We start from the raw sequence: 22,276 nt of genomic DNA on the forward strand, positions 1-22,276 counted from the left end.
CAAATGGCCTAAAGCAGAAGAAATTTTAACTTGGAAATTCAGAAGCAAGTACACTTTTTCTCCCTGACTCCATGCCAAAGGACAAGAAGGAATTAGTTTGGTTTTTTGGATGAATGGCTAAAGCATTTATTGATACATTGGTTTGGCAGAACCAGGAAATGAATGGAGTTAGCAAAAGGAAAGTGCAGAGCAGGGCGGAGCTAAGGCCTTGCATATTTTCAGAAGCCATTTTGGTTCTGGTCAGTCATTATCATAGAAGATTTTTTTTAAAAATACGTTTTATGTTATCTGATGCTACTGGCATTGCTAGAAGGGTACTTCGCTTACAATTTCGTAAGATACATTTGAATGCAATGGATTAGCTGCAGATCCTAAAAGGCGGGTGATGAGCTACAGAATCTGTTAGTTCACTGGGTGTTTAGCTCACTGCTACTTCTCATTTGTGGACTTTATTTTCCAAGGAGTGACGAGAGGCTATGCTTGCAGTTAATCATAAATCATGGTAATAGGCAAAATCTGTTCTGGAACAGAATGACTGTATCCAAACAACACACTTTGCCCAGCAGATAACATTTGCACACAATGTATTTAACTGCATTAATGTTAAACTTGATTAGATTTTTTTTTCCTTTTGTCATTTGGTACATTGTGTGAATTCAGGCAGTTGGGTTGGTTTATGGTTCAGTGTCTTGTGTGATTGAGACATCGGTTTCATTAAATGTGTATAGCATCTGAATGTAGCCAATATGTTGATATGGAAATCATGTTCATTGGGGAAGATTGACTTTATCTGAGCCAGGGAGTAACAAAAGTTGAGTCCAAAAATGTTCAGCATGGAATTATTCAACCAAGTAATAATTAAGCTGTAGTGCCTCAGAGCATGTGAAAATTCTGTTTCTCTGGCTAAAATTAGTTTGCCATTAATATAAGCATCTGCAGGGGAGGGGTCAAAAAAGTAAAGATGGTGGCCAGGGCCACGTGATTGAAGCCTCACCGTTTTATACATGTTTTGCTCATGCAACACCATTAAAAGGGGTGGGGCTGCATCATCTGGTTGCAGCCACCATTTTAACTTTTTTGACCATCCGGATGCCCTTGAATATGAGGGAGATTGGCAAGGGCCTCCAGGTTGCCTCATATTCTAATACAATGTTTTAAAATGAATTGTAGTTCTTAATTTGATGATATAATCAGTGTTCATGTTTGTACTTCTATAGCCTAATAAGATAGAGGGTAAATTCATGGCCAGCATGAATGATAGAGATTCAAGCATCTAATTCAAATAATCAACACAGATGCATTTGTCTGAAAATGAGACTATTCTTCAATGAAGAATAATATTACAGGTTTGAAGGCTGTTTTACCAAGCTTAGTACTTAGAACAGTGTTTCTCAAAGTCAGCAACTTTAAGATGTGTGGACTTCACCTCCCAGAATTCTCAGCCATATGTTGGCTAGGGAATTCTGGGAGTTAAAGTCCACTCATCTTAAAGTTGCTGTCATTGAGAAACTCTGACTTAGAATGTATTTAAAATGGTAAATAATAAGCATCAAGACAGTCCTAAAATAACCCAAGAGGCTTACAAACAATGCTAAAGTTTCATGAACTAACCAATTTGAACAGGAACACTAGGTTTGGGTTTCCTTCTCAAAGCAACTTGGTCTGTGAGAAGTTTCTTAGTTATTTTAGATTATTTCAGAAAATCAGGCAACAAGAAGCATAACACTTTATCCAGGAGTGCAAAGAATCTATGTTTCTCTAGAAAAATGCTGGCAGTTGAAAGGAAGGGGAGCTGAACAGGGCACCCCCAAGGAAGGGTAAAAAATTCAAGATGTTTACCACACAATCTAAACTCTGCTGCTTTTAAGGGCATCACCCAAAAAGTGACTTTTTACATGTGTCACAAAATAATAGTGACTTGGGCTCTGTATGTGTCCCATGGGCCACAGAATGCTTACTCCTGAATAACAGATTTACATAGGGTATGAACAAGACCACTATGGGGTATTCAGCAAAGTGCAGTTACACATGTGAAAGAGGGAAGAGGCTTTGATTGCTGTGGCTGCCATCTTGACTTGTTAACCTCCCTGCAGACATCCTTGGGTTGAATACAAAACAAAAGGAAGAAGAAATGTTAGATACAACAACAGGACAGCCATTTTCTGTGAAAGTCACTTCAGCAGACCACTTAAAGACTTAGTGTTTGCAGCTGCCCAATATGCTAAGTTTGATCTGAGGTTCATTTTTTATTTTGCTCTGGGAAAGTTTTATTTATTTGTGTGTGAGTGTGTGGCCTAGTCGGTGGAACAAATTCAGTCCATTGACTAGAGCAGTGTTTCTCAACTTCAGTAACTTTTAAGATGTGTGGACTTCAACTCCCAGAATTCCCCATTTCAGCCCATTCCAAATAATCCACTCACATTTACAATTCCGCATTCATCAGTCTGTACTGGGTCCTTTTCAACTAAGATGTCAAAGCCCTAGTTGGTCACTATGAATCAGCAGGAGTCCAAGCAGCTTAATCAGACTTGGGATTTTCCATACTTTCTTCTATCTCAGCCTTTCTCAACCTTTTGACCCTGGAGGAACCCTTGAAATATATTTCAGGCCTCGGGGAACCCCTGCACATTCAAATATAGGCTCAAATATAGGCCAGAAGTTACAACATTATTGTATTTGTTTCACGTGTAGGCACTAACAGTGTTCTTAAACTAAAAATAAAGAATGAAACTTAACCTCTTTAATGTGAAGTTACCCAAATTTGAAATAATTTTTTAAATAAATCGTGATCTCCCAGGGAACCCCTAGGGACCTCTTGCGGAACCCTAGGGTGCCATGGAACCCTAGTTGAGAGGCCCTATCTTAATCAAGAATAGCTCCTTGGAGAAATGACTGATGATCCCTCACACATTGTGGTACTGTTAATCTGTAGAAAGCTGTGTGGCTTCTAGAAAGTTTGGCACAGTGGATTTCCCAGAACCTAGATGGTGTTACACCTTAGTAATAGATTCACCTATGTGTATATATGTATGTATGTGTATGTCTGTGTCATGGGTGCTGTATTTGTGTACTGTATTGCCAAAATCTAGATCACAAATCTCTGAGAACTTCAATGATCTTATGGGAGAATATTGAAATCTTTTGCATTCTTGGTTGAAATATCATAATACATCACACAAGAATACTGAACTCTTGCAAGATTTAGTAGTCTTGCAAGATTTCAGGTAGTTTTTAAAAAATAATGGGGCTGGGGGGGCTAAAGACCACAATAAGTTCCACGTTACCACAGGTAAATCAAATCAAATCAAATCAAAACAATCTTTATTATGGTAATAGGCCAACATCGTTTCCATAGGTAGCTTGGTGCCTATGAACTGCATTGCCACTTCCTGCGCCAAAGAATCCTGGGAGTTTTATGAATGGGTGCAATGGTTCAACTGGGTGGAGAAGATGGACCTGTCCTTCCTTTTGCATTTTAGAAGAGATTTTGACTGTGATCTCAATCCTACCCTAAGGACACAGAGCTTCTTCCAGAAATGGAATTGCCCACAGCCGCTGTAGCCTTAACAGGATTCTTACGATGCATCACATGGTATGAGAAGAAAAACAGAGGCTTTGCAACCAGCCAGCTCTAAATAGGAAGTGAATCTCCTGCGTCATTTCTCTTCTCTTTAGGAGAAATCCCCAGCAGGTCTGCTTGTCTGGCTCCTCCCCTGTAAAATACTCAGAAAAAAAGGTGGAAACAGAGGTTACTTCTGAATACCTCCAGCCTTCATGCCCTTTTTTTTTTTTTTTAGAAATTGAGGTTCTTCTTGCCCACCAGGTCTTATATGTTAGGTTGACCTCAATTAATTTCTCCAAATCCCATATAAAGCCATCTAAAGTCCCTCCTTGTAATTTGTGCCCATGAATTAGTTACAGTAATGAATGAAGAAATATTTTCTTTCATCAGTCTCAAATCTGCTGTCATATCCTCTGCTTCATGGAGGCATCTGGCAGGTCACTTCTGGAAAAAAGATACAGAGGGGAATGGAGTTCCCTCTTTCTCTTATTGGAAAGGAGTCCATCTCCCATTGAGCTGAAAGGAAAGGTCACACAACAAAATATTTCCATCCTAGATAAATGGCTTCATTGCACCAGGGCCACATACATGTAGATTTACAGTACTTCCTAGTCTGACCAGGGTTGTACCGGTATGCAGTCTTCCCTGGGTGTCCCAGCTGGATTATTAAAAAAACCAAGAAAATAGAGTTGTAGCAATCCACGAAGGGGAACACTGGGCTTAATCATCCAACAATGGCTAAAGTCACATTGCCCTTTGTCTAGGGAAGTGTGGCTTTAGCCATTTAAATTTGCTCCCCCTTAGTCTGCAGAGCATATCATTATGTGATATAAAATACTGCACTCGGACTACATTTAGACAGCACAACTGGGTCATTTCAAGTTCAGCATGTTGGGTGAACCCTAAAACACAATAGTTAACTCAAGGTTTGGAGGGGGACCATTCTAGGTCTAAAGTATTCTGGATCAATCCTTAGTCAAAGCATCTTCCCCCGGTCAGGATGTGTTGTGTGAACCCAGAAACATAGTCGCTTCTAGGCTAGTCTTCCTGCACTGCCCAGTTGGTCCTTCAAAGAAACACAATAGAAGTACATAGTGGCAGAAAAAAGAAGGTGCTCCAATTTAAGAAAAAAACTCACTGCAAAGGCTTGGCAGCCATAGAACACCCCTCCTAAGCTCTAATCAGCTGAATAGTCACTGATCCCTGTATAAGCAGTAGAGAAATGACCATTGAAGTCATAAGCAACACCAGCACTCCAGATGCTGGATTGCACAGGAACAAGGCAGTACCAGAGGAACTGGATAAGGTTTCTCTTTTGCCCAAACTGGTGGCTGTTAATCTAGCAAGCATGTGCTGCCAGATCCAACAGCTAAGTTAGTAGCTGTCTAGATTAAGCATGCTGGGCCAGCACAACCCATCTGAACTGGTGAGATTATGCCTCCTTCAGGCTCTGGTTTTGGAAGCTCTGCACACAGTAGGTTCCCATTAGAAGTCTTGAGGCTGAAAACTTTTGTTCTTATTGTCACTGCAGGTGCTGCGAATGTGGGGCTTTGCTTTCCCATCAGTACTACGAGAAGGATGGTCGTCTCTACTGCAAGAAGGATTACTGGGCCCACTTTGGGGAACTGTGCCATGGCTGCTCGGAGCAGATCACCAAAGGGCTTGTCATGGTAAGATAGGACATCCAGGGAAGCATCACTGGATTATGTCACTTGGTTTACATGCATAACGTTTTTGGGGCCAAAAGCGCAAGTGATCACAATCCAGAAAGCGAGTGGGACAGGAAAAAGAAGTAACTAGGGCCATGGGAAAAACTCAGCATGATATTATTTAATTTAAGTGGAAAATTTAACACTAAACTGGATTAAATACAATTCCTGTGATTATTCTTCCCTGTGTTTAATAATTTTGCCCTTTGGTCAGACAATTCAGAGGTCACCTTTAAAGGGATATGGGTTGTTATAGGGCTGTATGCAGTAATGATGGCCCAGTTGTGCACCTCTGATCTCTAGGGCTGTCCAGCGTATTTTTCCTCTGGCCATGGCCATTGGTGATTGAGGTTGATCGATGTGGAAGTGGTGTGCAAGAAATGCTACTTTGAAACTGGATTCAGAACTGCATTTAACCAAATCATGAACAATGTTTTTTTTTTTGCTGGATGTTGCCACTTCAGGAGTACTATGAATAGATAGCCAAGGGTCCCCCTTCAATCGAATGGTCCTTCCACTTATTTTCAGCTTTTTGGAAATGGGAAAAAAGAGAGAAGAGGACATCCAAAAGAGGAGGGGGAATGGACATGAAGCAACCTGTGTTTGCAGAGGGAGGGAGGCAAACAAAAATGGTATGGGAGGCTACTGCCCAAGGATAGATCTCCCTAAATTCTTTTCTTTGTTTTTTTGTTACTTAAAAACAACAATGAAGAGATGTGAATTGGAGGGAAGGCAGACCATCCTTGGTGCCACCATCACACCCAACAAAGTCATGTAGGTGGAAGATGATAGTGAACAGGATATGCCTTTTTTTCCCTCTCCAGAGCCTATTGCATCTTTGGGGTGACAACCTGGGGAAATGGCACAGAGGGAAGTATTAAGCCCTGTCCCAAAAAGCATGCCCCACCTCTCATATCACCACCACCTAGCACTGCTGCTTTTAACCAAGTTTTGTTCTCACGCTTTCTAATGAGATCAAGGCACTGTTTTCACATACTTTGAATATAGCTTCCTTGTTGCCTTTCATTTATTATTACATGTATTTGTTAGTTAACTCATGGTGTTAATTTTTCAGTCCTTAATACAAAACAGTATTGTCAATTACACTCAAGTTTGATTACCAAGCTACCTCTTGTCACTGAGCATTATTTGTGATGAACGGGTTAGCATATCCAAAGGAAACAACAGTTGCTTTGGAGAATATTATTTTTTCTAAGAGTAATATAGGAAAAGAAACAGCCAGAGTCCAAACCCAGCAATTATAAATGCAAAGTCCACTCAACTTACTCTCTCTCTCTGGGAGGTACTCCAGTTACCTAATTTTTCAGCAAAATGCACATAAGTAAACATAGCTGAGTTGTTTTTTAAAAAGTTCAAGCAATACTCTAGTTCATATTTGTAAGACACAGAAGGTAGAAAATTGAGATCTTAATTAAACAGCTTAAGTTGGATTTTGGTAGCCCACATAAGCACCATTACAACCCACTCACCTCTAAAATAATGATGGTGATAATGAGTAGGAGGATATCAATAATACGAATAGTAGAAGTAGTAGTAGTAGTAGTAGTTATTATAATAACATTTTAAGATAATAAATTAAAATGGCTGAAATCTCACCAGAAGGCCAAATTGGCAGATCTCACATGAGAATTTGGCCATTGTTAATTAGATGTGCTTTTTTAAAAAAAGTTTATTTTTGGCATCTCTGACCATGCAAAATCACATGATGGTGCCCCCTGCTTGAACTAATTGCTGATTCATATTTTAAAGGAATACCCAAAAGGGAAGTAACTGCTTGGCCAGAAAAAAAAAACTCAAGATTGGTACCAGAGCTTTTTTGTTCAATGTGAACATGCCCTCTATCCTTCAGAGGTCTCCTATGAGTTTATGAGAGTATAACTCTCTTCAGTCACTCTCAAGTGAGATGGGCGGTGACCAAATTTGAAATATAAATAAATAAAATATAAATAAATAACAGAAATTTTAGAAATAGAATCTAAAGAAGAGGGTTGTGCAATAAAGAATATTAAAATTGTTTATGTGGCAAAGTGGAGAAATACTTATCTTTAAATTTTTAAAGAGACTGTCATGAGACTTCTGGGAAATCACCAACCCAAAAGGGAAATTGAATTGTTGGTCAGTCCCAAGATGAGCATATTATGTGAGTGTCCTATAGTCAGAGGTGTCTACAGAAACGAGAAGGAGATTGAATGCTTCCAAGTGAGACAGAAAACAACAGCTGCGGAATGAACTAATGGAAAATATGGGGAAGCTGAGACAAAGCCTTTTAGAAAAGACAGAGAAGGAAATCCACAATGTGACGTTAACTTTGAACCCAACAGTGGCTTTTAGCATTTGGAGCCTATGGGCACAGGTCTCAACACGGCAGGATGATCATGGCATGGTAGTCATTTTGTCGGTGGATAGTGAGGAAATGTGAAGTAAATCCTGAGGAGATACGATATGCAAAATACAATGGTAGTTTTAAATACAGTCTGGATCTTACTCCATGAAAGATCTGGAGATGTCTAAAGATCCTGCTTAGGTTTCACCAGGCACAGCTGTCTGGGCTGCCTAAAGCTCAGAAGATTAAAAACTGCTTATCTAAAGTGTTAAGTGTGTCTGCTGCAGTTGGATATGGAGATTCAATGTACAGCAGTTACTCAGCCCATGCAAAAAAACCCAAAAACAAAGAAGTTCCCTGATCCAGCTCAGCAAGGCTGAGATAGAGCTACTTTCTCCAAATGCCTTGCGACTGTATCTGAAGCTCTATGTGTTGGCAAGCTGGAATCAGAGCAGCCCGAGATGGAGGAGAAGAAGAAGGTGATAAGTCCAGTGCAGCTTAAGGGCTTGATTTTATGGATGCCTTGAGACTTCTATAGAGGAAGATTTAAGAAAGCATTATAGAAGAAAAGTGCAGTCTGGAGGCCAAGACAGCAGAGCTATTGCTCCATCATATAAAGTGTTAAAGCTAATACCAAAGAAAGCTTGGAGATGCAGTTGCAAGCAGCATGTGGTGACCTGTACAGGAGCAAAACAGCTGCCAAAAGCAAGAAGCAGTAAATTGGACAATTATGAAAGTACAAGGGAATCCTGCAGAGAAGGCGACTTCCTGTGGAATTCCAGTAAAGCAAGAGCTCTGAGCATCAAGGAAGGAACCTGGAGTGTGGATAATCTTGACTCAGAACTGGTACATCAGGAGTGATGGCTGACACCATCATCATATAATCACATTAATTTGGCTTAAGATTGATTTATTGACTGCTTATGTGCCATCAAGTTGGTGTCGACTCCTAGCAACCACATAGATAGATTTTCTCCATGACGATCTGTCCCTTATCTGTTCCTTCAGGTCTTCCAATGGTGCACCCATCACCACTATAACTAAGTCCATCCACCTTGCTACTGGTTGTCCTCTTCTCTTTCCTTCCACCTTTCCCAGTATTGGAGCCTTCTCCAGAGAGCTCAGTTTTGCATAACATGTCCAAAGTAGGATAATTTGAGCCTGGTCATTTGTGGCCTGAGTGAGAACTCTGGATTGATTTGTCCAATGACCCATTTGCTTGTTTTCTTGGCTGGTATTCTCGGGAGTCTTCTCCAACACCAAAGTTCAAAAGTGTCAATATGCTTTCTATCCTGCTTCTTCAAAATCCAACTTTCACTTCCATAGAGTGTCATAGAGAACACCATGGCTTGCATTATTCTGATTTTTGTCAGTATAGGCATCTGTTCCAAGGCTTTCATGGCTGTTCTACCAAGGGCAAGTCTGCAGTGTATTTTCTGACTGTCTGTTCCTTTACTGTTGATCCTAAAAGACAGAAGCTATCCACATTTCAATATCTTCATTGTCAGTTCTAAGGCTGGTTGTTGTTGTACCTGTTATCATGAATTTGGCCTTGTTTATATTTAATCTTAGTCCCATTTTTTCACTGTGTTCCTTGACTTTTATTACTAGGGCTTGCAGATCCTTTGCTTTTTTTGGCTAAGATAGATTTCTATTATTAAATTGGCTGCATTTGCACAAGATTTTAAGATGCTTTGTTTGGTTAGGTTTTTGTGGCTCAGCATGTTATGCAAGAGAGCCAGTTTGAGTTCTAGTGCCGCCTTAGGCACAAAGCCAGCTGGGTGACCTTGGGCCAGTCACTTTCTCTCAGCCCTGGGAAGAAGGCAATGGCAAACCACTTCTGAAAAACCTGCCAAGAAAACTCCAAGGACTTGTCCGGGCAGTCTCCGAGAATTGGACACAATTGACAGATTTAAAAAAATGTTATGCAAACCCAGCCCATTTGATTAGTTTATGGTGCATATGTTCCTGAAGAGGCCATCCTTGGATTCTGATCACTACTTACCAGTCTTCAACCTTCCTTTTCTAGGAAGAGTTGTTGAAAGTATGGTGGGGCTCCAGTCAGTTATAGACTGCTGTTTGGGAAGTGAATTATCTGGACCCTTTCCATTCAAGATTCAGACCTCGACCTGGAATGTAAAAGGCATTGGTTGTCCTAGTGGATGTCCTATGGCAGGACTTGGATATGAGGACTGCATTCCTTCTAGTCCTTTCAGATCTCTCAATGGTCACAGTATCTTCCTGGATTGACTGTGAAAGTTGGGAGTTACAGACACTATTTTGTAGTGGTTCCACTCATTCCTGAGTAGGCAGTACCAGTTGGCATTAATAGGGGAAAAGAGATTGCCCAGAAGGTGGCTTACTTATGGATGATGCAGGATTTGTCCCTTTCCTTCCGTTATTTAACATCCATATGAAGCTTTTAGGTAAAGTCATTTCTTGGTATGAGGTATGGTATTCTCCATATGTTGAAGATACCCAATTATCTATGGCCACCTCAGGCTGAGCCTGGGATCTGGTGGAAGTTCTAACCCAATGCCTAGAGCCTATTAAGATCTGGATGGGTATGAACAAGGTCAGACTTAATTCCTGCAAGACAGAGGTGCTGTTTGTCCAGAAACCAACTGGCCCTTTACCTTCTGCAGTGATAATACTGGAGACGGAAGCACAGTATTTGAGGGATTTCCTAGGCTCACTGCTATTGCCAGAAAGGCAGATGAGAATAGTGGCTAGGGGGTCCTTGGCCCAGCTTTGGATGATGCTCCAGTTGCAACCCTTTCTGGAGCATGATATCCTGGCAGCAGTTACCAATGCCCTCATCATCTCTCATATTAGCTACAGTACTGTGCTTTACAAGGTGACGCCTTTAAAGACTATCCAGAAACTGAAGTTGGTTCAAAATGCAGTTGCCTGCTGCAGGGTGAGCACAACAAATAACATTGGTGCTGTGAACTCTGCACTGGCTTCCAAGCACAATTCAAACTGCTGATTGTAACCTATAACACCTTCATGTCTTGGCACCAGAGTATCTGATGGCCCACATACACCAAATAGAACTGACTCCTCCAATTCATTCAGCCAAAAGAGGGCTGTTAAGAGTCCCACCCCCAAATAAGGAGCAAGAGGAGAGAGGGGAAGAGCAAGAACTCACTGCTGCTCAGTATGTTCTTTGGAACCCTTTTCCTCCTGAGGTTCATTTGGTACTTTCCCTGACCATTTTCCAGAAGTCTGAACACTTTAAATAGTTGAGGAAGGAGGAGAATGCTGGGTTCTGGTGGGGCAATGCTGATTTTATTTGATGTTTTATCCTTTTATTCTGTAAACCACCAAGAGTCTCTAGAAGTCTGTGGTATATAAAAATAGTTAATCAATCAATCAATGTGCTGTGTGAGAGCCAGTTTGGTCTAGTGGTTAAGGTGCTGGGCTAGAAACCAGGAGTCTGTGAGTTCTAGTCCCGCCTTAGGCATGAAAGCCAGCTGGGTGACCTTGGGCCAGTCATTTTCTCTCAGCCCAACTCAGTGCAATGTAGACTAGCCTCCTCATGGTGCATCCCGGGCAACGTGACTTGTCACGGCTAAATAGTCTACACATCTGGCTGCTGGACCTCACAAGGATTTCCCAGCAAGAAAAAGCAGCATGAACACTGAACTACTATGCCACATGATTAAAAAAAAAAGTGCTGTGTGAACCCAGAAAATGGATTAATTCAGTAACCAAATTAAATCTGTTGTGTAAATTCAGTGTTTTGTTAATTAATGGATTACCCAAATATTTATTTGATTCAGATATGTTTGTCAGTCTGCCTCTTCTCTTCTGTCTCTTCTGCCCTTGCATGGCCCTGGCCTCCCACCTGCATGTCTTTCTTTGAGCTGTGATGCTTTCCTCTCTAGAGTATGTTCAAATCTCTTTCTCTGGCAATATGAAGCAGCCTCACTGTCCTCCCAGAACTTTAGTGTCTGAGCCTGCCTGTGATTAGTTTCAGGACTCAAACTGAATAATCTTTGGTCTCTTTCAACTCTTCTTTTGAACAGGAGCTCTGTGATACAGCTGGGTTATTGGGAAGAACCACCACAAAGATAATGGTTGAGAAGTAAGTACTGGAAGAGAGACGAAGGCTCATAATCTATCTGTTCCTGTTCCAGGTGGCCGGGGAGCAAAAATATCACCCTGAATGTTTCAGCTGCCTGAACTGCCAAGTGTTCATCGGTGATGGAGATACTTATGCACTGGTGGAACGATCCAAGCTGTACTGGTAAGTGGGAGTTGGGCTAAATTGGGTCATAGGGATCTTCCCTAATTTTAAACCCACAACAACAGCCCTGTAACTTAGTTTGGACTGAGAGAGAGAGTGATTGGCCTCAGTTTGCTCCCTGGTCAAATGGGAAATTGAACTTGGAAAAGCCCAATCCAAGCCCAACATCCAAACCCCTATATTGTATCTCTTATCTTCCATAACCTTCACTAGGAACACAGTTCTAAAGATTTCTCAATGAGTCTGCTGTGTGGAACCAACAGAGATTGCTATGATACCATAAATATATATTGGTTCAAAAGCCTGTATGGATCATTTAGATATGTGGCAGAGGATCACACCTGATCATAGCAAGAGGCACCCTGGAAAAAGACTATGAAAGAGATCATAAACATATGCCAAGAGTTGTAGCCAGAACCCGCCATCAGCTGCACTGTGTTTTTGGATTGGTCTTCCTACCATCACTCTATGAAGCAAAGCCAGCTTAAAATCACTGGTGGCTTGAGCTACCTGCTTTTTACATATAGACAAGTAGAAACATCTAGCCAATCTTAGTTGACCTTGAAAAAATAAGGTCAGTCCTGGTTAATACCTAGATGGGAGACCAGTAGGAAATCCGTCCAGAGTCGCTCTTTGAGTGAGATGGGCAGTGACTAAATTTGAAAAATAAATAAATAAATAAATCCCAGGGCTGTAGATTAGACTGTATTTTGCAGTGGGGTGGGAGTGGGGAAACAGGCCAGAAGAAATCAGGAAACCATGTGGTCAAAAAAACAACATAGACATGTTCAACTTGTTACCAGGAGTTGAGCTAGACTCAAGGGAGACTTTATTGGGCCAGGAATGCCCTCTGTTCCTAGAATCTATGTGAATCTTCTTTAGGCCCCCATCCCTTCCCAGGAGTGCTGGGTTGACTTACTATACCTTTATTTACACAGATAACTTGATTATAATCAAACTGTACAGCCTTTTGTTGAATGTCTAGAACTCAAGCCTTATCTTGAACCCATGGAACTGCTGTGGGGACAAGAGACTGATGGTGCTGGAGAGATGGAGACAGGGAAAAGCAGTTCTGAGGAGGAAGGCTGAAGGTGGAAAGCAGAGGAACAGCAGCAGGGGGCTTTTGACTTTCCACTGCATGTTCCAGTCACGTTCCAACAAAATGAAACAGGCCTAGTACAAACCTAGGACTGTATAGCCAACTGTTGTTGTGCATCACCTATTTATTGCATTCCATTTTTTTAAAATTCAGGAACTTGCTTTTAAACGATTTATCTAACTTTCTTTTGTTATACTCCCCCTGTTCCCTGTAAAATAAAACTGAGTTTTTGTTCATTATTGCCTAGTCAGTTGCTTACAGGTTGCATCCCATTCATGGGACAGGAGGTTTGTTAGGCTGGAGGCATCAGACACAGTACGGGGAGGGTGTATTTTCTTGTTCCTGTCTTGAGAATTGCTGGTCCCACCACTACAGGAGGGTTAGGCAGAGAAAATGAGGTTACAAAATGGCTAAGTGACAGGTTTATCTTTTTCCTGCTTTGCATGATGAACGGTCAGCAACATTTTTAGTGCAAAAAAAAAGTGGCAAGTGAAAGCCACAGCAAAGACCTGTTACCTGTCCATTCATAGAATGCCCTTGATAAGCTTTCTAAGAGTCTCCACTCTACATGGCAGACTGCGTCTAATACGCCATCTCTAGCTCTCCAATAATTTTCATTGCTTGAAGTACGCTATTTGTTTCCTGAATAAATATTTACCTCTTTTACATTGCAGCAGAGGTTTATTTTGCATGTCCAGAAAAGTTAGTCTACTACATCTTTAGGGTAGGGGTGTTATTTCCAGTAAAGTTTCCTCCTCCAGTTCAGTAATTTTTATTGAAAGTTTTAATAACAATGTAAAAGAAAAAAGTAACAGTAAAAGAAAATACAAACTAAACTCAGAAGGAAGGGGAAGTAAAGAAAAAAGAGAATAAAAGGTGTACAGAAAAAAAAGAAAAGAAAGAAAAAGAGAATAATTCTTATTCTTTTCTTTTTCTTTGTTTTCTATTTTTTCTGGAGTTACCTCCTTCAGAGGAGACATATTGGTGCTTCTCAGGAGGTTTTTAAAGCATTCTTCAGTCAGTTTCTGGTGGCACCCTTGGACTCTCTCATCATGAAGTTTGAGAATGGATGTCCTAGCTTGTGGTCCCTCTTCTTCCATGCTACAGTGGGCACTGTTATTACCAGATGGTGGTGACACCCGTGATGGATCAGCTGCTTCCAGAATCTCCTGGCACTCGGATTCCACACACTGTCACCCTGGTGTCTATCCCAGCATGTTCCGAAGGCAAGCGGGGTTTCTCCGTCTCCATTGACAAGCATGGAAGTTCTGAGCACCCACATACTGTGCGCGTCCGCGAGTGAGTACAGACTGCCAGCCATTAGGAAATTTTGTCTATCAGAAGTTGTAGGACAGCTGAAGTTGCCTTCCACATCAGGCCTCTGGGGTCTTCTGAATGAAAGAGAATGTTTACAACAGTTTGGCGTTCATCCAAGCTTCTCATTACAAATGTAGATTTTTAACATTATGTGTCTGAAATTTGAAGGGCATTTCTTTTTTACATCCACCTGTTCTTAGTCTTATTAGCATATTTTTGGTTGGGATGGGCTTTAAATAAGAATTGTCCTAAGCTGGCAGATATTAAATACTGATTTCCATTGTATGTTACCAATCAGGTCTATAATACAAGTCATGCATTTGCAAGCTGTCTATCCAATAGCATGGAATAATCAAGAGTGTTACATGGCAAATAACTACAAAATAAGAAGTCATTCAAGAATTATTTGCCAAATGCAATCAGTCTGTTACCGTTGGAATCAAATAATTGCATATTGTTTTCAGGGAATATTTGGTGATATTTGCTATTATTGAAGTATCTGCAGAATATCAAGTGAATATGAGTGTTGAATTCACAAGAGAAGGGCAACTCACAGTAAAAACCTGCTTTTATTCTGGAAATGGAACTGTTTAATAAGTTCTACCCATTTCACAAATCCTTTTCCAGAGGTGTTGACTGCGATGCCTAAAAGTCCCAAACTGGATGGCTTAGGAGTTGCAGTCCCAGCACATCTGGAGGACACCTGGCTGAAGAGTGGAGGTCTACATCATGTTGATTGGTTGTGAGAGGAGGGTGAGGGAACCCAAGTGCTTTGATCCCTCTCCTCTAGTTTTCAGTGGAAGCTCTAGCATATGTATCGCTCTCCTGAGGTTTAGTTTGGGAGATATGTGCCAGGTCAGAGTAACCTCAGTCTGCCTTTGCCGCCTCATTCTCTATCCCTAGATTAGACCCAGACTGCATAAGCCCTGATATGAAGAACTCCATCCATGTTGGTGACCGCATTCTGGAAATCAATGGCACACCAATCCGTCATGTCCCGCTGGATGAGGTGATCTTTTCTTCCAGTACTGAATCAATCATCCTCTTCTCATTTTTGCTTCCATAATGTGGCCCCATGCCTATCAGGTACACTGCCACTCTTCCCAACTTGCCTTCTCTGTCTCTGCAGATTGATCTTCTGATCCAAGAGACCAGCCGGCTGCTGCAGCTCACCATTGAACATGACCCTCATGAGATGATTGAAAGCAGCCCCCTTTCAGAACTGCACAGTCCCCTCCATTCGCCCAGCCACACACCTTGCCCAGACCCTTCAGCCATTCGCCAACGCTCTGTCATGTAAGGATCAAGTAGAAGATGGCTCTGTGAAGTAGATCCCCCTTCCTCCAGACAAGAGCTTTTCCTCTCGTGCTAAAGAAATGCAACTAGGAAACAGTTAGTGTCATGAGTAAGGATGGCGAGCAGGGGGCTCCCATCCAGACTGTCAAGCGCATGCATAGCACTGAGGAATTGGTCAGCCATTCACAGATTGGGACCGCCTTAACCTTTGGGGTTTATATGTCTGGGTTTTTCCCACGCTTCTTCAGTTTGTTAGGATTCCTGTTATGTACTAGCAATAAACATTAGAGACCAGTTCCTTGTCTCAGCGTGTTTCCTGGCTGTTAGGACAGTTAGTGCTGTCTTCCCTAGTCTAGTGTCCTGAAGATTGTGTTAGGATGGGACTTACACTTCACAAAATTCCCAGCCAGGTAAGGCAGCCTACAAGGCATCAGGTTGAGAAAGGCTGCCCTGCGATTGTAAATGCAGAGGCAGGCAGGAAAAAGAGCCACTTTGAGCAGAATCCCTGGCAAACCTGAAGATGGTGTCTTCTTGGCCAACTTCCAGTTCTACTTTTCCAGTCTCATGCTGGCTTCATTCACACATCACCCTTTATGTACTTACTGAATGAACTTATTTCCTGGGTTAGTACGATATACCAGACTGTAAAGGAACTAAATGGGCTGGGTTTGCATAACACGTTATGCCACAAAAAAACCTACCAAGATTAACACTAACCAAGTTTAGTCTATTTGTGATACAGCTGCTAAGAGAACTGGGTAAGTGTATTATCCAAACACTGCCTCTCTCTGCTTAATAATTTACAGTTCTGTCCGTTGGTGACCAACAGACCCTCGGAAATGTGTTTTTCCAAAGTATGTCAGATTCCTCCTTGTAAGGTTCCTTTGTGTGCTTGCATTTTCTAGGATTCTGTGCATGGGACAATATAGAACTTGAGTAAAGATAGTTTACATTGGTGAATTAGCTATACCCTAGCAGAGGTCAACAGATCTCAACAGTTCTGTAGGTTCATCAAATGTGGCTACCGTGTGTGGTGGTGTGCAGTTGTAACCAGTATTTTCCTTAAGGCAGGGACAGGAACATTTGTAAATATCGAAAGACTGGGGCTTTTTCACAGTTGCAATTTCTTTCCTTTTTTATTGCAACATACTCCATATAACACTGCCCCAAGCCTGGCAGAGAAGCATTGCCACTGTGTCTCAGCCTCCCCTTTCTGTCCCTCACGATTGATCTTTGGGTCCAGGAGACTCCCTCCAGCCTCTGTTAAGCACCTGCAGCAGAAGTGTTTATCTTGAAATAATTTTTAACTAAATTAGATAAATTGATCTAAATTTAACTCTGGTAATTGGAAATAACTCAGCTGGCTTGTTTCTGGGAACTATTGTTGGTGGTAACCAGTTTGTCTTGATGTTAACCAGTTTGCTATGGTTTGGACAATGCAGCAAGCTGTGGTTTCTCTAAGACAGAGAAGTCTGATGCCATGCTGGAAGAAAAGGGGGAGCCTGTGAGCCCAAGAGGCATGTGCCTCATTGAATGCCATTGAGCAGCAGAACATCAGGAATAACTCAGGTTGCCCATCCCTGATTTAATACAGGTGGGGATTCGACTCATACGAAAAAGGCCATGCTGTAGCATTTTACTAATCCGCAGACGGTGAGGATCAGTTGCAAGCTGTGTTCTCCTAATTAAGCTGGAATTGAGGGCAAATGGGTTCAAGATGAAAGCCCCCCAGTTTCCCTCTGAACCTAGAGAAAGGGATCTGGGCATCTGTACGTTGTTCTTTTGTGAGAAGAACATTTCTTCTTCTTCTGCATAGGAGGAGCTGCAGCATTGATAAGTCGCCTTGTTCCAGCTCTCTGGGCTCCCCCTCCTCGCAGAGGAAAGACATTGGTCGCTCGGAATCACTGCGGGTTGTCTCCCGTCCTCATCGCATCTTCCGCCCCTCGGATCTCATTCATGGCGAGGTGTTGGGCAAGGGCTGTTTCGGGCAGGCCATTAAGGTACAGGCTTGGCATCTTGTGCCCTTTCCACCAGCTGATTCTAAACGTTTCCTCCTCATTGAAGTCCTAAATGCCATTTGTTTTCTTCATCAGGTGACACACCGGGAGACTGGAGAAGTGATGGTCATGAAGGAACTTATCCGTTTTGATGAGGAGACCCAAAGAACGTTTCTTAAAGAGGTTGGTCTGCTCCCACTTAGTCCTGTGGCTATAGAACTTCCCTTTCTGTTGATTTCCTGCTAGGATACTTTCAGTTTTCGCTCTTTACTCCTCCACATCAAATGTTGCCTAATTTAAATCTGTGTCCCTCTTCTTTAATCCATTAAAGAATCCCTGGTATTCTGAGACTGTAAGCAAGGATTTCTGAATTCTTTAGGTCTCATGTAGAGCATGTACTATTCTGTAGTATTCTGTGACTAGCTGTTCCTCCACAATATTTTCCACAATGTTCTTTCTGTGATTTCCCAAAGCTTAGGAAGTGGCTGCAGGGCTTACAGACAAACAGGTGGCCCAATAGGTTATAAAACTGCCAAAGTTTTCCTGATGGCTTTATGCCCTGTGGTTTCCTGTCAACACCAAGAGTTCTTGAGAAATGCAAGATTAACTATCTTGTGATTTTGTTCCTTAGGTGAAGGTAATGCGCTGCCTGGAACATCCCAACGTGCTGAGGTTCATTGGAGTCCTCTACAAAGACAAGAGGCTGAACTTCATCACAGAGTACATCAAAGGAGGCACACTTCGTGGGATAATTAAGAGCATGGTGAGGGCATAGAACTTACATTAAGATCTAATTTGAGAACATCGAGCATGCTGAGCAGGAGGAGGGGGAGCAGCAGAGACAGTCTGGCTGGGTTCACACAGCACAGTAAACCAGGGTTAATAAAACACAATTGCTATGTTCATGTACCATGCTGTGCCCAAGCAACTTGTATTATGACTTAACATCTTGATGTAGTTGACACTGTCGGTGTGTGTGTATGATCCTGAGGATCAGCAACGGAATTTCAGAAGAGCTTTGCCATTGAGAGAGATCAAATAATCACACCAGCAACTTCAACAAATATAAACTGTATCTACAAAACAGAGAGTAAAAGCATTTTTACAGTTCTGCCTCTCCATGCAGGGAGATAAACTTTTTACAAGCAGGACACAGAAGCTGCATTTCAAAAGCAAAAATGCAGAAGCAGAGAGCAGGACACAGAAGCAGGAGAACATTGACCTTTATCTAGGCTACTAACCATTAGTTACCATAGTAACTATTAGCATATCAATTTGAAAGACAAAGGATCTGACTTTTTGACCTGGCCACTCAGACTTTTTGTCTCCAGCAAAAACTACACCCACCAGAACTTTTTTTGCTTCTTGATTCCTAAGCCATATAAAAAAATGAAATAACAACAGACACTACATGTTAAGACAGTGCTTCCATTCCCATACTGAACCACAATTTATTCAATGCTCCTTTAGTTTCGTCTAGCATTTGTCCAAACCCAACATTTGTGCACTTGAGTGATATCTAAGCTCCTCCAACTTTCTCCTCCTCCTAGTTCAAATCAGATTGATTCAGAAAAAAGGCAAGTTATTTTGAGCATTTGCAAAAATAAGCCCCCACATGGTGCACATGCATTTATACAGTACATGAAATTAGAAATGGGGATTAACAAATGCCAACGCTTTCAGTTGGGGGAGATCTTTCCTATATACAGTATGTATGTACAGTTGTGGGAAAAAGTAAGTACACCCTCTTTGAATTCTATGGTTTTACATATCAGGACATAATAAAAAAATCATCCAGTCCTTAGCAGGTCTTAAAATTAGGTAAAGACAACCTCAGATGGACAACGTGACATATTACACCATGTCATTATTTATTTTACAAAAATAAAGCCAAAATGGAGAAGCCATGTGTGAAAAAGTAAGTACAAAACTAAGTATATATATATACTAAGCTTAGTTAATATTGCTCTTCGTTAGGTCTTTGATTTAGAGTATTGTGCAAACATGGATTAATTCGGTAACCAGGTAAAGTGTGTTGTCTGAACAAAGTCAAGGAAAGGATGCAAAGTCTCCTCCCTGCCACTCTCTCCACACACATAGAAGTGAGATGCCTCTGGTTTTTTGTCCAGACAGGCTTTACTCCAGCTTTTCCAGATAGCTCATTCACCAACAATATTTCTCTTCCAGGACAGTCAGTATCCCTGGAGTCAGCGGGTCAGTTTTGCAAAAGACATCGCTTCAGGGATGGTGAGTTGAGCATGAGTTTGCAGCGGACTGAGCCAGGAATTCTATGGGGCATCAAGAAAGGATCTTGCAGGAATTGTTTTAAAATTTCCTTTCTATCTTATTCAATGGCCTTTAAAAAGTACGGGTAGTCCTCAACTTACGATCACAATAGGGTCCAGAAAATTTGTTGTTAAGCGGTGCGGTTGTTAAACAAGATGTCATATGACCACTTTTACCCAATTTTACAACATTTTTTGTGGTGGTCATTAAGTGAATCATGCAGTTCCCCAAGGATTTTGCTTGTCAGAAGCCAGCTGGAAAGGGCGCAAATGGCAATCACATGACCCTGGGATGCTGCAACCATAGCAAATACATGCCGGTTGCCAAGTGCCTGAATTTTAATCATGTGACCATGTGGATGCTTGATGGTCGTAAGTGTGAGGACCAGTCGCAAGTCATTTTTTCAGCATCATCGTAACTTCGGATGGTTGCCAAAGGAATGGTCGTAAGTCAAGGACTACCTGTATGTGAACAATTCATGAAGGCTGTTCACCAAATGAAGCCTCCATATCTTGAGGCAACATACACTTGGTACAAATAACAAAGCAAATTACTTGGGAGCTTTGCAGAATAACTCACTGGCCAGTCTTGTAAGCACAATGCTGGATTTTGTGAACTTTCTGAATCTGATTCAGTTGGGTTCATTTTTATTCACTTATGAATAAGGGTGGGTGAAAGAGATTTGGTACACGCAAAACTAGAGAAATCACGTCGCTGCTAGAATTAACCATGAACTTAAAATACACTCACAATCTGTTTCCTGTGCTTTGCTCCTGACCTAAATTTTCCAGAGCCCCATTTGAAAAGAATGGTTCTGAGAATGTGAAGACCCCCCTCCCCATAAATGTCCAGAAGCAACCCCTGCAAATTGAGGCAAGGGGGTTCATGTATGCTACATGATAGTTGGGTCAACTTTTATTTTAGAAATGACAGCTCAGCCTCCTATGAAATAGGAACAGTCTTGTTATATCTATTAAGGGTTAGAGCATCTAGCAGCACTGGATAAAGTGGGGTCAGCAATATCCTTTTAAAAAAGAGAGGCATTATGAAAGAAGTCTACCAGAATTTCTAACCATACTGTTCCCTTCCCTTTTTTCAGGCTTATCTCCATTCTATGAACATCATTCACAGGGACCTCAATACACACAACTGCCTTGTGCGAGAAGTAAGCTGGTCGAATTTTAAATTCATTGATTTAAGTTTTATTTGTATTATTTGCTTTAAGTTTGTTTCTTTTTAAAAAATAAAAATAATTTTAAAAGCAAGGAGAAAGTGTTGCTGGTTGCATTTTGAGAAGGTAAGTTATGAAGAGCATCGTTAGTTTTTAAGAACATCCTCTTAAAAGGATGTACTTAAAACATCCTTTGTACTTTGTTCCAAATCTCTGCTTTGTTTCAGATGTTTGTGTGAATAAGAAAGTGAGAACTTGGAACTAGTAGCCAAGTTCAGGTTTGTTCTATCTATTGTCTCCTACACTTTTAACAAATTAACAGGTAGATTTCTCAGGGGCAAGAACTCATTCCTTGACTTAAATTAATCCAAGACTTTGTTGTTTATTTTCCTGAAAGCTGAAAAAGGGAATTGTAAATAAAATTATACCGGTAGTCCTCAACTTACAACCACTTGTTTAGCGACCGTTCTAAATTATGATGGCGCTGAAAATAGTGACTTATGACTGGTCCTTGCACTTAATGACCATCGCAGCATCCCTGTGGTCACATGATCAAAATTCAGGTGCTTGGCAACCAGCATGTATTTACAATGGTTGCAGTGTCCCAGGATCATGGTATCGCCATTTGCGACCTTCCCAGCCAGCTTCTGACAAGCAAAGTCAGTGGGGGAAGCCGGATTTGCTTAACAACCACATGATTCACTTAACAACTACTGCAAAAAAGGTGGTAAAATCAGGCATGACTCACTTAATGACAGCCTCACTTAGCGACAGAAGTTCCAGTCCCAATTGTGGTTGTAAGTTGAGGACTATCTGTAGGATCATAGAGGACTACCTGTAGGATCAAGAAACCATTTAGGCTATTGTTTCTCAACCTTGGCAACTTTAAGATGTATGGATTTCAACTCCCAGAATTCCCCAGTCAGTGCCAAGAAGCCAAGGGTGAGAAATCCTGATTTAAGCCACTGAGTCTAACTCCCTGTCCAGTGCTGGTATCCAAATTAAAGTATCTCAGATAGATAGCTGTTCAGTCTTGCTTGAACACATCCAGTAAAGAAGAACCCGCTGCTATCTCATTAATTGGTTCCACTGTCAAACTGCGCTTGTTAAACTTTTTCTAACATTAAATCAGAATCTGTCCCATTATTCCATTTTCTGCACTCTGGAATGATTTAAAACTGGTCTTGACTTTTAGTGTGATATCCATTCAGTACTATTACATTGCCCCTTGTTCAGCTTTTCT

General features: G+C 41.4%; 1 protein-coding gene across 1 annotated transcript in view; it reads left to right on the forward strand.

Annotated features, from left to right (window-relative positions):
* The window catches only part of LIMK1 (LIM domain kinase 1), a 48,967-nt gene that overhangs the window by 18,083 nt on the left and 8,608 nt on the right, over positions 1 to 22,276 (forward strand). The window contains exons 3-12 of the mRNA XM_063298934.1: positions 5,094 to 5,232; positions 11,758 to 11,867; positions 14,074 to 14,265; positions 15,187 to 15,292; positions 15,413 to 15,579; positions 17,396 to 17,579; positions 17,673 to 17,759; positions 18,208 to 18,339; positions 19,764 to 19,823; positions 20,962 to 21,027. Of these exons, the coding sequence (XP_063155004.1) occupies positions 5,094 to 5,232; positions 11,758 to 11,867; positions 14,074 to 14,265; positions 15,187 to 15,292; positions 15,413 to 15,579; positions 17,396 to 17,579; positions 17,673 to 17,759; positions 18,208 to 18,339; positions 19,764 to 19,823; positions 20,962 to 21,027 (1,243 nt within the window). The remainder of the gene's footprint in view (positions 1 to 5,093; positions 5,233 to 11,757; positions 11,868 to 14,073; positions 14,266 to 15,186; positions 15,293 to 15,412; positions 15,580 to 17,395; positions 17,580 to 17,672; positions 17,760 to 18,207; positions 18,340 to 19,763; positions 19,824 to 20,961; positions 21,028 to 22,276) is intronic.

This window comes from Candoia aspera, chromosome 1, assembly GCF_035149785.1.
Source record: "Candoia aspera isolate rCanAsp1 chromosome 1, rCanAsp1.hap2, whole genome shotgun sequence".
Lineage (NCBI taxonomy): Eukaryota > Metazoa > Chordata > Lepidosauria > Squamata > Boidae > Candoia > Candoia aspera.